This window comes from Lacerta agilis, chromosome 3, assembly GCF_009819535.1.
Source record: "Lacerta agilis isolate rLacAgi1 chromosome 3, rLacAgi1.pri, whole genome shotgun sequence".
Taxonomy (NCBI): domain Eukaryota; kingdom Metazoa; phylum Chordata; class Lepidosauria; order Squamata; family Lacertidae; genus Lacerta; species Lacerta agilis.
This window is the reverse complement of record NC_046314.1, coordinates 67,363,902-67,380,293: the sequence shown is the minus strand read 5'-3', so window position 1 is coordinate 67,380,293 and position 16,392 is coordinate 67,363,902. Positions and strand designations below refer to the sequence as shown.

The following is a 16,392-nucleotide window of genomic DNA, read 5'->3' as shown; positions in this document are numbered from 1 at the left end:
GTATACTTTTCAGATTTTGGAGGTTTTTAAACTTCATTTATTCATGTGATTTTCTTTAACCTTGTTTTGAACACCTTTGTGCCGCCTTCTTGTAAATGTTTCTAGTAGTACAGTAAATGGTTTCCAAACCATTTGCAAATCAGGATGTAATTCTGATTTATTATTAGATAACCTTATTCCACAGAAATCCAAGTTCTGTTGCAATTCCCAGTGTTGGGATAAAGTGGGTGTTGGGTGTTCCCAATATGGAGACAGTGTTTCAAAGCTGAACTAGCAGGCAATCCTAAGTAAAAAGCCAGCTCAATTTACACTGGCTTAATTTAAGCCAATGTCAGGAGTACTGACATTGCCTTAACTTCAGACAGTTACTCCTGATATTGGCTTAACCAATGAATTGCACAGTTATCCACCCTCATTTTAAAGCAGAACTTTGCAACTTGTTTAAGTATTTCTATACCGCTTTCTCACATAACAGCCTACAACACTGATATGTGGCCACAAATTTTCCTGCTTTTAGCAGTCCCTGTCGGGGCAAACCACTGTGCACAAGTAAGTGGCAGTGTTCGTATTGTGGGTCACAACATTGTACAGCCTGCCTTCAACTGATACATTTGTGCGGTGGGCTGCCTTACGAAAATGTTCGCTGGCATCTTCCCTGCAGGCTTCCTGTACTAGAACTCTCTCTCTCTCTGTGTGTGTGTGTTTTGTATGCTGGTCCTGTTTGATGCTTCTTCCAATGTTCTTTCATATGCTGAAAGCAACTCTGTGGACAATGATCATCCCATTGCCTTCAGTGGAAATAAGCCTGATCTCTGGGTGAGATGGTGAAGTTTCACATCTTATTAGATAATGGATGAGATGTAAAATCAGTTCCATGGTGGAAGAACACCCTGGAGGTTGATAAGTTTGTCAGAATAAATAGGCCTTCCCCGACACAAATGCATTAAGTACTCCCTGTTGCAGCACAGCATGGATTATCAGAGAAACAAGCATTCGTTTAAGGAAAGAGAGCCGGTTAGCAGCACAGATTTTTTCATTATTAAGTCCAGTCCCATGGAACTCCCCCAGCCCTTTGGGATGAAAATTAGCATTTGCATTACTTATGGTCATCTGTAAGTAGTCCCATGGAACTCCTCTTCCAATGTTCTTCTTGTTAGCCATGACAGCTTAATGAAAATGTCAAGTTAACTCTGAAAACCAGCTGCTGGGTAGGAGGCAAACAGCTGCGAAGGGGGGCTTAAGATTCCTCAAGATGCAGCCCTTGGGCTTCCCAGATCTGGCTGGCCACTGTTAGAATAGAATCATAGACTTGTAGAGCTGGAAGGCACCATGAGGATCATTTAGTCCGATCCCCTTCAATGCAGGAATATTTTGCTCAATGTGGGGCTTGAACCCATGATCCTGAGATTAAGAGTCTTATGCTCTCTCTACATGAGGTGGGGTGAGATAAGAGGTGGGGAACCTCTTTCAGCCTGGGAGCAGCATTCCCTTCTGAGCTACCTTCTGGGTGGGGGGGGTCACATGCTCGCGGTAGGTAGGACTAGGGGCAAAAGGGGTGGGGCAATGAATAAAAGTTGCTTTTGTGTAGTAGGCTAGTTTCTAGACACACTCTCACACACCTTGTTGTCACCTCCATCCATCCATCCATCCAAGCAAGCAAGCAAGCACACAGAAAACACTTCAGCTGGGTGTGAAACGAGGTCAGTGAGGGGTGTCTCCTGGGGAAAGAGGATGTGGTAGTGGTGTATGGTGGGGGGGTACCCTGGGGAGAGTCTCAATGAGCCAGTGTGGTGTAATGGTTAGAGTGTTGGACTAGAACCTGGGAGACCAGGGTTTGAATCCCCCCTCAGCCTGAAGCTCACTGGGTGATCTTAGGCCAGTCGCCATCTCTTAGCCTAACCTCTACCTCACAGGGTTGTTGTGAAGAAGAGAAGGACAAAGAGCAGAAAAAAGGAAAAAGAAAAGAAAGAAAGAGAAAAAGAAAGAAAGAAAAGAAAGAAAGAAAAAGAAAGAAGAAAAGAAAGAAAAAGAAAGAAGAAAGAGAAAAAAGAAAGAAAGAGAAAAGAAAGAAGAAAGAAAGAAAGAAAGAAAGAAAGAAGAAAGAAAGAAAATATGTAGAAACCTGGAATGCCACATTGGCCCCTGGTTCTGAGGGTCCCTACACCTGGACTAGTTGGACCATTGAGGCATTGAAAACGATGGGACTTGATTCTGGGTAGAAATGTATAGGATTGCACTGTGATTCTTATGATAGAGCAGAGCTCTTCTTGAGCATGTGCAAGTAAAAGTTTGCTTATCAAATAGGGGAGTATGGAGGAAGGCCAGTGGTCAATTTGCATTTCATGGCTTTGTTAGGGGCAAAGTTGTGGGCCAAAACAGATGAGTGTCCTCTGTGAGGTAGGGAACGTGGCTATCCTACTTACCGGTACTTCACAATGCACCACCTACGTGACTGCTGCTGGTCCTCAGGGCATGCAAAAAAAAAAAAAAGTTCTCAAAAGTCTTATATACCATTTCAGCTCTTTCATACGGTAATTTGAAATGGAACTGGATACCTTTGTATATCAATTGTTAAAAGGCTATTTGCAGTGCAATGTTATACACAGGTTTAATGGGATCTACTTCCATGTAAGTGCGCCTAGAATTGCAACCTTAATGTGCTGAAAAGTTCTCAGGTTGCTGAGTTGCTTTATTTAATCATTCACATAGTGTCCACAACAAGTAAGCACCTTGCAGTTTAGAGTACTGAAAATATCTGTAGACGTCTGCCTCTAAAACCTTTTTAAAGCATAAAAGAATACTGCAGTTGGAAATTAAGGGCTGAAAACAATCCAGATGTTCCAAGCTCTTCTCTTTAACCCAGTGTATACCTAACACCCAGGGCTTTTTTTCTAGAAAAAGAGGTGGTGGAACTTGCTGAGCACCCACCCAGATTTAAAAATAAAAATACCATCTCCTGGTAATAAACATTTTGTTCTGGGCCAGAGACTTTTACATGAAAGGATGTGCCAATGCCAACAACTTTGCAGACTAGATAAAGGTACCCCTGACCGTTAGGTCCAGTCGCAGACGACTCTGGGTTGTGCGCTCATCTGCTCTATCTATAGGCCAAGGGAGCCGGTGTTTGTCCGCAGACAGCTTCCGGGTCATGTGGCCAGCATGACTAAGCCACTTCTGGCGAACCAGAGCAGCGCACGGAAACGCCGTTTACCTTCCCGCTGGAGCGGTACCTATTTATCTACTTGCACTTTGTGCTTTCGAACTGCTAGGTTGGCAGGAGCAGGGACCGAGCAACGGGAGCTCACCCTGTTGCGGGGATTCGAACCGCTGACCTTCTGATCGGCAAGCCCTAGGTTCAGTGGTTTAGACCACAGCGCCACCCGCATCCCTAGAGGAAATACATAATTCCTATGTAAGATTGAGTTGTATGTACATCACTGTTTGCTGTTGTTATTGTTGTTTATTATTATTGGTTCTTAGCCACACTTTTTGTCCTAGGGCAGCTTCTAAATATTGTAAATGAACAAGATGCTTTTGAGCATATCAAACCATGGAGCATTGAAGACGTGATGTATTAAGACACTGACCCCTTCTCATACACATTAAGACATGCAATTAAAGGAGTTTGCCTGTAAATGTAATGAGAGGGGCAATTAAAGAGCAGCCTTATTGGCTGAGTCACATTAAGGGAGAGCATAGGTGAGTTGGAGGAAGGAGCTGTGAGGGACCAAGAAAGCAAAGGGGAGGAGGTGGGTGTTTGCTGTTGCAGAAAACGAGAAAGCACTGAAGCTGGAAAGCAAAGAAAGTGGGTGACGTGGTCAGGGTAATGAGCCAAGGCAATGCTTAGAAGTCGTGTTTTGATTAGTTGTAAGCTGAATAAGAAGAGATTCAGTAAGGCCTGGTGCCACTGGATTAACTATGTTGAGTCTTTCAATTTTACCTCCATTTTATTAGTGCTAAAAAGACAGATGAAGTTGCGGCACCTTAGAGACTGACTCATTAACTACTTGGGCCACAGCACTTTTGTCTGTTTTTGTTGCTGTAGACTAAACCAGCCGCTCTTCTGGAATCGATAACAGATAAGAAACTCTGCAAGAAAGCAACACACACACTGTCTACGGTAAAAAAAAAAAAAACATGTTCCAGTCCACACTTGGATTTTTTAAAAGCCATTAATTCTATAGATAGATGATGATCACTTCCATCAATAGCTATTGCCCATTTACCCCCAAATGGCTGGCACGTTAGATAGGCAGCTCATAGTAGAGCCATCATTGGATCAGACAGCTGCATGATAATCACTGTCAACCCCTGAAAACATGATCATGTCAATCTACATTGTGTCTGGCAGTGAGCATAGGAAGTACGTAATTTATTTATATATTTGTTCTCAACCATAGCCCTCAGAGCAGTTTCACAGCATAAGAAATAGACATGAATAAAACAGTTATTAAAAACATTTCCATTAATAATCTAAAAAACAACCTAGACCAGGCAAGCCATGCCTAAAGCTAGCTTGTGTGCAAAGAACATTGTTCAGGCTTTCAGTAGTGCTCCATTCACTCCTTCCACCTGCTAAATCAGTACATGGCCAGCTGAGAATGGAGTTTTGAGAACTAAGATGGAGAAATTGCAGGAGCCTACACCACAGGGATGATGAAGGTAGGGCCAGGCATGAGGAGAGCCATTGTTGTCCAGTGAAGGTGTTTAATGAAATCCAGCAGACCAAAGAGACCAAGTTTGAAAGAGCTTCACTTGATTCAGGTTGAGAACATGTCCTCAGTCAAAGCACACTGTATCTCCATAGGACAAGTTGTTCCATTCTTACCAAAGCCACTGTTGGGTGGATGCAGCTGGTCGTTCTAAGGACAGACAATAAAATGGGAATGAAGTTGTCTTGTGTTCCTGCTAACCTTTCATTCTCATCACCAGCCATGCTGGCTAGGGCTGATGGAAGCTGTAGTTCAAAACATCTGCAGGGCACTATGTAGGCTACCCTAGTTTCTGGAGAAACTTACTGCTCACCAGCAATGGTCAGAACCCTGTTTGAATGAGGCTTGTTTCAACATGTCTTCCCAGAATGCTCTTTTAGAGCTCTAAAAGCCGTAATACATCAACCCTTTCCTTAGCTAACTGACTGGGGGGAGTGTTTTGTTTCTTCTCTTCATCCTGTCTATGAGGTTAAAGAGCTTTCCATTTTTCCAGAAAATGTACAGGCTGTATCCCATTCTCAAGACAGCAAAAACTGGCACAACAGAGTGCATTCTTCTGGTGCTTTGGTCCTCAATTCTTCAGTCTTCCCATGCAAAGAGTGCTTTAGAGTGGACTCAGCCCGTTGTTCTGTTTCATTTTGCATAAGCTTCATTTCTGCAGTGCTGCAATGAATTGTGATTTCCTATGGTACTTAAAGTGACAACAGAAGCGTGACAGAGTGCAAAATGGAACTGCAAAGATGAGACATGAGGCAGATAAACATTTTAGTGTCAAGTGCTGCCGATATGTCTATTCATTATTTGTGAGAGCCAGCTCTGTATCGAGAAATCAAGAGTGGTTTATCAGCTTGGCTTGTCAGTGTAGCTAACAGTTGAGAAATCCTTCAGTTAGAACTCTGAAGGTGGGTCAAGATTATGTAACTCCAGAATAGGATGAAAAATGCCATTTTACATTATTGACTTTTCCTCTTGCCAACAAGGACAGTGAAATTAATTGGGAAATGATAGTTCAAAGATCAGTGGCATGTCAAGGCAAGCTTTCTTCATTACGTAAGACATAGGAATAATTTTTAGGTAGTAATGAAAGGAGCCAGTGGACCACTTACTTGGATGGCTTTGAAAGAGAATTAGACAAATTCAAGGAAGTAAAGGCTATCAGTGGCTCATAGCCATGATGACTGTGGTCTGCCTTTCTGAATACTAGTTGCTGGAAACCACAGAAGAGCAGAAACTAGAGCACAGTTCTGCTTTGCCAGCTTCCCAAAAAGGATCCTAAAGCAGGGATGCTGAAGCTTTTTCAGCTCAAGGGGCCACATTATGTCTGGGCAACTTTCCAGAGGCCACATGCCAGAGGCAAAAGTGAGCAGAACAATAATGTGAATTTTACCTTTGTTTTTACAATAGGCTGGTTTCTTAACATACACACCCCTCTGTATCCTCCATCTGAATTATCAGAGTTCAAGGTGACAACCCAGCCCAACAAAAACACCCAAGGAATTGCAAAGCAGGACTAGTAAGTGGCTCAGGGGGTCTGCCAACTGGGGAGTCCTGAGGGCCACATAGAGAGACTTGGGGCCACATTTAGCCCCCAGTACTGAGTTTCCAAATCACTGTCCTAAAATAAATTTATTTCATTGTGGTCGCTAGTCTGCAAAGGATATCTGCAATTTCTATAGTTATTTTATTTCCTAGCAGAAAATTATACAAATAAATGGGATTGTGTTAATGAGCAGACTGTAATAAGATGCATGATTAGAAGAGCTGATGAGAAGTTAATGGGATGAGAAAGACGATAGATCAGCTGGTGTGCAACCCTCTACGATGGTAGTATCATGGCTCTATCTCTGATGTTTGCTCATGTCTTCTGGCTTCTTTTTCCAGTTTGTGTTCTGCCGTGAATGTAAGGAAGAATACCATGAAGGAGAATGCCGCACACTCTTCGAAACTCAAGGAGCCACAGCCCAAGAGGTACATAGCACATTTCACAGAAAATTAGCTCCAGCCCAATCAGGGACACCAGGTCATGAATTTCCAGAGAGGGATCAGGTTGTGTTGTAGACACAGCGAAACACTTTTTTGCAGTGGCTAAGAGTTGCAACCACCAAAATTGCTTTGCTTATCATGAGAGACACAGAAATGCAGAGGAACATTATGGTAACTGCCCCTCTCTCCATGTGTCTCCTTCCTGGCTGGCTGCCTTGGGGGAAGTCTGAGAAGCCCTGTTCTTCTCCACCTTTTATTTCCAGTGCTGAGTAAGTGCCCCATTCCACAGACGTCTGTATATAGAGTAGTGAGCAGTGCAGATGAGATGATGTGCAAGGATTCTGTACGTTCACCTGCCAAAGAGATGGCTGCCATGACAGGCTCAGCATCATCATGCAGTATTCTTAGACAGGGTTGCAGCACCAAAGCAGAGTTTACTACAGACACCTGCTCAGCTCTCTGCCTTTTAAGAGTGACTGGGTCTGGGAACCGCCATTTTAATTTCTGTTGATGCCCTTGCACTATGTCAAGGAAGTTAATATGGCAGTGTATAGACCCAGGTGCTTGTTGCCTACTGGAATGCTGTTGCTTCCTGCTGCCTGTTGTCATTACCACTGCCACCAGGAGCTGGTGGGGCACAGGGGTCTTCCCACCAGAAAATACAATGCCAAGGGCCTCTGCATACTTGGGGTGTGTGAGAGTCCAGCCCTGTCCGGACTTCAAACCTAAAATCTCCTCAGATGAGGAGGTCATCTCCACCAGGACCACATGAGCAGGGCAGATGGTCAACCAGGCAGGAACTTCAAAACTGTCATCAAAGTGCCTGGCTAGCTTCAAGAGAGAATAGTTGTGTGGGGGAGCTCATAGAAGCACCTGCTTGGATCAGGGCCTGACTGAGAGCTAGAAAGGAGTGAAGCCTCTGATTCATGTATAAGCTCTCAGTCAGAGCTACTTCATTGCTGAAACAAACTTCTCTCTCAAGCATCAGCCTTCCTGACCTGGGGATACAGACATGCAGCCAGCCCTGCCCAGTGGGTTCTAAGGATAGTTTAGAAGGAGATCTGAATTCTAGAAGTTTGAGAAATAACTTTTAGATTAGATTTCTTACCTAACCTTCACCATGAGGTCCCAGGATAGGTCTCAACAATTTAAAATTATGATATTAAAAACAATTAAAAGATATTATCATCAAGAGAATGGGATAGGTCCTAAAATATGTATCTTGGGTGTCAAAGGCCAAGAGTGAAGAGGTGTGATTTCAGCATACAAAGACTACATAATGAAGATGCCAGACATACCTCTATGGGAAGGGAATTCCACAACTTAGGGCAGTGTTTTTCAACCACTGTTCCGCGGCACACTAGTGTGCCGCGAGATGTTGCCTGGTGTGCCGCGGGAAAAATTGAAAAATTCAAGAGAATTACTTTATATAGTCAATATAGGCACAGAGTTAATTTTTTTAACATTTTCTAATGGTGGTGTGCCTCGTGATTTTTTTCATGAAACAAGTGTGCCTTTGCCCAAAAAAGGTTGAAAAACACTGACTTAGGGGCTACCCTTTGTCCTGGGCCATCACCTCTTCAAACATCAGAGGGCACTGGAAGAACCAAGGGGGTTTTCTCTGCTGATCTTAACATCTAAGACTGTCTGCAGGAAGAGAAGTGGTCTTTCAGATATTATGGGGCCTAAAAAGGTGTTACGGATTATGTCTATGTTTTTGCACTCAACGTAGTTGCTGAATTGGCCATACTGTTGATTTCATTGCTTTTTTAAAAGTTGCCTTGCTTTCTTCCTCTAGAAACTTACAGAACAGTGTCATTGGTTAGCACAGATGTGGCCTCTTTGAAAGGCCTTTTGGGATTGTACTTAGTTGACACACATTTCTGAAAAGTTTGTCAGCTTTTTCTTGCCAACAAACTTGCATTTAATTCGCTACAAAGGACACTTTTGTGGTTGGAACTAAAAAGGGGGACTTAATTTAACAGCATAAATTGTTTCTCCAAGTACTGAGAGAATTTTCAAACAGGATGGCTTCTTTGGGCTGAATATCATAAACTGATCATTATCTTTAAAATTCATAGTAGTTCTGAGGCCTGTTGTTCACCCTATGAGGCTAAATGCCAAACTGTGGGTAAGATTATTTCAATACAATTATGCTGAGATAATGTCAAGACCCATTAAAAAGCCATAAACATGGAGATACAGCATGATGGGGTAAAGCAGCGAGCCAATTTGTATATTAATCCTAATGAAATGGAAGTTCTTTAAAGTTCAACTTGTCGGCAGTAGAATACTGAGAAATTCACTTTCATTTGTTGCTACAACAGTATTGTGATCTTGAAGCTGAACACACTTAAATAGTTCAGCAATATGGGCCCAACACTTTCACCCACATCTCAGCAATCTGTGGTTGTGCTTATAGTTGTGGGAGTAGGGGGTTTCCCTCTGGTCTTGCATGAATTCGTCCTTCTGAAATCAGAGGATCAAAAGTAGGCATTATATGCCAAAATATATGTTAATAAGTCCTTCATCTCAGATATCAATACTTACCTATCTGTAATGAAAAGGTAAAAAGGCAAAGGGACCCCTGACCATCAGGTCCAGTCATGTCCGACTCTGGGGTTGCGGTGCTCATCTCGCTCTATAGGCCGAGGGACAGCTTCCGGGTCATGTGGCTAGCATGACTAAGCCGCTTCTGGCGAACCAGAGTAGCGCACGGAAACGGCGTTTACCTTCCTGCTGGAGCGGTCCCTGTTTATCTACTTGCACTTTGACGTGCTTTCGAACTGCTAGGTGGGCAGGAGCAGGACCGAGCAAACGGGAGCTCACCCCGTGGCAGGGATTCGAACCGCAGACCTTCTGATCAGCAAGCCCTAGACTCTATGGTTTAACCCACAGCACAGCACCACCTGGGTAACATCAGGTTTCCCCCCCCCAAGCAGTATGTACAGTGCATACAGACCCCCTGTTTCCAAAAATTGCATTTAATTTTTTGGCAACTACCATAAAGTGGGGCCGTAGCTCAGGGGCAGAGCTTATGCTTTTACTTACAAAACATGCCAAGCTGAATCCCTGGCATTTCCATATGAGACTGGTAAAAACTAAAACCTTGTCTGAAACACTGGGGAGCTACTGCCATTCAGTAAATGACAATGTGCTAATGGGCCCAAGGTCTACCCAGTATAAGGCAGGTTGCTACGTGTGTGTTGTGATTGATCAACATTTGCTGTGTTGGATGTACAGGACTGCAGAGGATGGGCAGCTTTGAACTACTTGCGTAGGGACCTAGAGAAGCTTGCTATAAGAAAACAATAACGCATTATGTATGCTGAATCCTCCAAAAAGCCACAGCTAGGAGGCAAATAAATATATGATTTGTTTAAAGTTGGGCCAATGCCAATTGCACCAGATGTAGCATGATGACAAAGATAGCTTTGATTTCCTGCAAGTTTTCCTTGACAGTCCTTGTTTGTATAGGGCTGGCCCAGGACATTTACTGGTAGAGGCAAAACAGATGTGCAGCAGAGGCACAAGATGAGGATACCAACAAGCATAGGGCACACTGCAAGGAGACTAGATGTGCTGCCCCTCCCAGATTTCCAGATCCTGCTGCCCTGAGGCCAACTCATGGGCAGGCTGATGAGGTCTGTGAGAGAGGGAAAGCTGCACTTGGGCAGAGAAGGGGGAGAGAGATGTGTGTGAGAGAGAGGGAGGGAGGGAGAGGCGTGTGTTTCTGTGAACTATATATTTGCAGTGAGCCTGTGCATCAGAGTGAGTGTGTGGCACCTTGTATGTTTATCCTGTTACTGGAGAATGCTCCCTGTTGTTATTAGACAGCAGCAGCATCACTGTGTGAGAGAGATAGAACAATATTGTGTGAGCTCCACAATCAAGGCTAGCAGGACATAGCAGACTTCCCATGGTAACCTAATGTTGTCTGGGTTGGGGGAGCAATGACTGTACCCTCTCTCTCATTTTCGGTTATGGCTGCCCCCATAGCAGCCATGTTGTATTATGCCATGATCCCCGGGTAGCAATTTTGTGACTGGATCCCACAGCATGTTCTTGATATTCAAATGTGCCTACTGGTCCAAAATGATGGTGACCCGTAGTATTACTTTTTAATATTGCTGCTGGAGACTAATATGGCTACCCCTCTAGAAATGTAATGTTTATTGTAATCGTGTGCATACTTCTCATGACACAGCAAAGGAGAGTTTCCATCATGTACACTGAAAGAGAGAGAGATTTAATCATTCAGTGACTTGTGGGCTTTTCCGCTTTACTTTGGTGCATCTGTAGTATTTTACCACATGGTGGGCACTATATTACTAAGAGCTAAAGAAAATTTGTTTGAGGCCTCTCATACTCCTTACAGGAATTGAGTGATCCAAGGATTTATTAAATGCAATGAAACTGTTTTCGTGCCTTCTGTCTTAAAATTTTACAATGTTTATTTTTTGACAGTTTGAATCTTATCTGCCATTTTGATTCCATTTAGAAAGTATTTTGTGTTAGGTGATATACGCCAAGTGCCTGCTAGAAGCTAACTACCGTAGCATTGCCAAGTATTTTTCTATTCTATGCTTACCTGCACATATATTTCAAGATTATTCAAGAGATGGCATCATAATTTGGCACTAGCTGCAAAGGTATGTAAAACGGACTGGTTGCAGTATTTGCTCTCCTATCCTATTGTGAAAACAGTCGTTTTGTGAACTTCTTCAAATGTATGTGGGATAATCCAGTAGAAGAAGAAACACCTCTACTTCCTCATTCGTACAGTCACTCTTGGGTTCCACTCACTTGACGAGAGGGGCAGGACAAATTCTGTGTACACTCAGGCCAAGGACTAGCTGACAGAGGTGTGTTTCATCAGTTAAATCAAAACAGCAATCATAGTTGGAAAAGAAAGTCTTCCCATGAGCATCTGCCTAACCACTGTCTAACAGGATGCTAGACTAGATGAACCTTTGTCTTAATGTAGTTGGGCCAATGTACACAGGATTTGTCCTGCCTTTCTCGTTTTTTCCTCACACGAGTGGAAGCCAAAGAGGGACAGCACAAGTGAGGAAATAGGGGTGCTCCTCTTCTACTAGATTACCCCACATACACTTGAAGAAAGCTCAAAAAAGGACGTTTTTAATGTAGCCACATCTTATGTCAAGATCAGGTGTTCCTAAACACAATGATATATTGGATGTAAACCCAAAGTGGGCTTAGGTTTTCTACTATTTATACACTTAAAACTTCCAGACCCTTGATTTTTTGGGGTGGAATTCAATCACATAGTGGCAAATTCAGGTTCCACAAGTAAAGCTGATTTGGTGTTTTTATGAAACAAACCAGCCCCCCTCCCATTGTACTTTTTGCAATAAGGAAAGGGATGAGGAAATGCACTGCAAAGCTTGAGATAACATTTGCTTCATATAACCTACCCACAAACTTTGTGCAAGCGAGTCAGGATGAATGTTCTATAAACAGCTTCTCTGGAAGCATCCTTAGTTGTTCTAGTAACTTTCTGGCACAGACGCTAAACATTTCCCTTTCAAATCTCATAACATTTATTTTACTGTAGTGTGAATCATTTCTCTTCATGTAAAAGCAGGCTAGGGAAAGGCAGAAAGATTCTGTTAATCATTCCAAAGCATGTCCTGATGGGAAAACGAAAAGCTCTGCAAAACGGGTTGAGAAGAGAGCTTGATCATCTAGAATTGCTTTCAACCTGCAGTTCTTGCCATCACCAGAAGATGGCAAGAAGTTCATGACTATTATAGTCATTGCTGAGCAAGCGATGCTTCATGCTTGCTGAACAACAGCTGTCTAATTTGTTTTTGCCGCAGGTATGCATGATTGAGAAGGCCGGTCTTTTACACATAGGTGATGGTTTTCTATAATCATATAGCAATGCATAACTGGTAGTCACAATTTCATAAGTTGGCTTCAGTGTGGGATTTTGCGATGAGCTTTCCCAAACAAGTTAATTGTGGTGGTTCCTGGAAGACGGTGAATATATAAGCTGGCCCTGATTTGTTTTGCTAAGATAATAATACCCAGTCACGTAATACCATTTATCAAGTTACAAAATTCATAAATTGTCAAGCGCTTTGTTATGCAGAAGTGATGCAATTATTTCTGTGTGCTTGCAGCTTGGTTGATGTTATTATAGGGGGGAATAACACGGCATAATGAAATGTCACTGGGAGAAACAGCATAAAGAATAAATCTGTCGTACTGGAGAAGGGGAGGAAGATGTCAAGGAAAGAGGAGAACTTAGTACAAGGTTATGTCAACATCAGTTAGCTCAGTTGGTTAGAGCATGGTGCTGATAACACCAATGTTGCACATTTTGATCCCCTTTTAGGCCACCTGCATTTTCTGTATTGTAGGGGGTGCAGTCCCCTGTCCCCTCCATCATGGACGCAGCATCACTTTGGAGCTGGACATTCCATGTGAACACCCAGTTTACCTGATGCTTCTCCTTTTGATTAGGCAAATGACTTGAAGCCAATCACCAGCCCAGATACATATAAACCAGGCATAGTCAACAGATGGAAAGGAGGACCCTACTGATGGATTTATATTGATGGTCTTTTCCTCTTTAGTCTTATTTCTGTAAAATGGGTACAAAACCAAGCCCTCTTCAACCGTGGTGATGATATTCTGGCTTATAGCAGAGCTTTCTTCACATCTTCCTTACAGAGAGAATTCAGTGTGTTACAAGACTCTATGTTGGCTTTGTGGCAAGAGATTAACAGTCTGGTCAGGTGCAAGTAATATCTGCCCTCTTCATTTTCTGCATAGGAGGATCAAACTGAAAGAAACAGCCACGTCCTGTTTTCTGCTTGAGCAGCATTCTGTTCATCTTTTCTTCCCCCTTTACAGGGATATGGAGTTGATGAGCATGCAGCCCTACAGGCTCGATGGGAAGAGGCATCCAAAGAAACAATCAAAGAACAACGAAGCCATGTCCTAAGTGTCATGTTCCAGTGGAAAAGGATGGTAAGTTCATACTGATCAATACAGCTCAGGGGAGGGACGTTAGGCCCAGGGGCGAAATGTTGCACAAAAGCCTTTCTATCAGGCCCTTGGTCTCTCCCTGGACCCTCTCTCCCAGGCCATACCCTCAAGCATATTAAGTTCTAATATTATATGCCCATTATTTTAATTTTTGGTCATCCATCCACTTTTGCCTATGAACTCATTTACAATTTCTTATTTTTCGTTTTTGGTTTTTTCTTCCAGGTGGATGCATGAATATGAAGTGTCCTCGGCCTCAGTGCAGATTTGAGTGGTGTTGGAACTGTAGCCTAGAGGGGAACAGGACTTGCATGGGCGATCATTGGTTTGACTGATCACCAAACAACACTGCAAAAACAGCTCATATGACAATATGCCGGTACTCTAGAATGTAGACCCACAAGCCACAGCTCCTTCTACCAGGGTCAAATCCTGAACTCCTTGCTCAGGGAGTGAATTCCTCATTAGCCCCAGATTAAGGAATTCACCTAATGAAAACACCTATTTATTAGCTCAGATATCTAGGTAAATGAACAATGATTTGTTCAGATGGCCCTTATGCTTCCTAAATTCATGATGACATGAAAAATGTAGAGGGCTCGTGCTTTCATTTGTTCTAGTACGTTACCCCTTGCTCCACCAACACCCCCTAGTGGTGTTCCTCCTCTGGGGAAATGGGTAGTGTTACCAGTGTCAGTTTATCTCTTAATGGGTTTGGTTCTTTTATCTAAGACTGAATCTCTTTAAGTATTTTATTGGCCACACATGATCGAGACTTACGCCGAAGTGGCTTACTCAAAGCTGTTTTAAACCGCTATGGTTTTATGTCAGTCACTGTTTCAGTTTGTTGCTGGGCTGAGTTCTTCACAACTTTGCCTCAAAACGAATGACCTTTTCGCATTTTTTAGAACAGCCCAGTCTCTTCTCAGACAAGTTTTCAGTTGTAGCATAGCAGAAATTGTAGATGCTACATTTTGGGGAACTGTTTAGCATTATTTCCTGTAACATCTGCATTTTCAGCATATGCTATGATAAGTCACCTAATACATTGATTCCACTTTCATACACTATGTTTCCATGTCAACATCCATTAAAGTCATGTGGCATTGATAATTTCCACCTCATGTGTTCTGCTTGGCAAACAGTAGTTAGACCTACAGTGTTACATGAGCAATATTTGGAATTGTAATTCATTTTTTGACAGGCCTCCATGAAAGTTAAGCTCATGTTTTAAAACATTGTGTTTTAAACGTGTTGTATGTGCAGTCAAAATCCACTGTTGCCGTCTTGCTCATGGAATGTTCTGTTTTTTATCTGACAGAGGCAAAATGATTTCCTACAAATTCCCTTCTCTGCTGCAGCCCCCTGTGTCCCAAGGATTGGGGGACCTTCCAGAATATTATGGAAGGTGACATGAGGTCTGCAGTGGGAAAGGGCCCCCCTCTTAGGTTAGCAGACACCTCTGCTGGATCACAAGCCATCCTATGGGCAGCACAGCATCTCTCACATGGATCTAGGCAGTTACTCCATAAATATGTACAGTACTGTACTACAACTGCCAAGAAACACCTTAGTGGTTGCTTTAATCAAAGATCAGTGCTTTTAAGTTACCAAAGTCTGAGTTTGTTTAGGCACAGTTTGGCTGATCCAGGAAGGAATTTGATGCCTGCTGGATACTATATGTTGGTGATGATTGATGCCTAACAATTTAAGAGTGGAACAAGACAGGATGGCAACAGATCCATGTCTTCATATGCAGACTGCCACCGACTAGCTGTAAAGCAGGATGGGGGTGATTAAGAAAAGTGACAGGCAGAAGGGGATTTCCTAGCCATTCCTCTACCTGTTGCTTTTCGGCCCACGACCCCTTCCCAAACCTCAGTTTCCTCCCTAGTTGGACTTATTTCAAGTCTTGGACCCCAGTTAGGGAAGGGAAGCTTGGGAAAGGAAGCTTCAAAAAAGATCAAGTGTGGAAATTAGCAATCACTTCTCCATCAGGTTAATATGTTAACATGAATAGCTTCACACTGGCAAATTCTGACAAATGGAAGCCACTCTTTCAAGAAATTGACTTATTAGGTGTCTGAAATTATGACTGCCAAAAAACAAAGAAAAGAATGGGAAAGGATTAGGGAATAAGCTTCTGTACATGTCATTTATCAGAGTCCAACACTATCTCTTCCTCATATCAGCGAATCTACTTTTCACAGAAATAAGATGCACAATCAAAGAAGTTTGCTCTCATGCTGAATCAAATCAATTCTCTTTGTGATGTCTGGCTTGAGAAATTCAGGATAAGCATCAAAAGAAAATAATAAAGTTCATATGTTTACTTTTCCAGGTGTTCTCCGAACATGTTATTACATCACTTTTTGAATCTCTACAGGCTGGATTCTGTTTAAGTACTCTGTACTCTTAAGGCTGTTCAACAGTTGCAAGGAGAATACACAGAGTGAATACCGTAAAATGTAGTAAGTGTTTGAACTGCTTCCTTTGGGATGCAATGCTCCATTGAACTATGAGCAGAAAATGTATAAAGTCTATAGCAAACATAGCAAGATATTTGTCCAAGTAACATGCATAGCACTACGCTCTAAGAGCTTCTTGTTGGACTACTAGAAAGGGTGCCCAACATTAAAGTGCTTCTTGGTGACTTAGATCCTGAAACTTTTGTATT

At 42.7% G+C, this 16,392-nt stretch overlaps 1 protein-coding gene across 1 annotated transcript in view; it reads left to right on the top strand.

Annotated features, from left to right (window-relative positions):
• The window catches only part of PRKN (parkin RBR E3 ubiquitin protein ligase), a 494,073-nt gene extending 478,020 nt beyond the window's left edge, over nt 1-16,053 (top strand). Inside the window, 4 exon segments of the mRNA XM_033144126.1 lie at nt 6,594-6,680; nt 13,581-13,647; nt 13,650-13,697; nt 13,941-16,053. Of these exon segments, the coding sequence (XP_033000017.1) occupies nt 6,594-6,680; nt 13,581-13,647; nt 13,650-13,697; nt 13,941-14,050 (312 nt within the window). The 3' untranslated portion in view covers nt 14,051-16,053.
• The last annotated feature ends 339 nt before the right edge of the window (nt 16,054-16,392 follow it).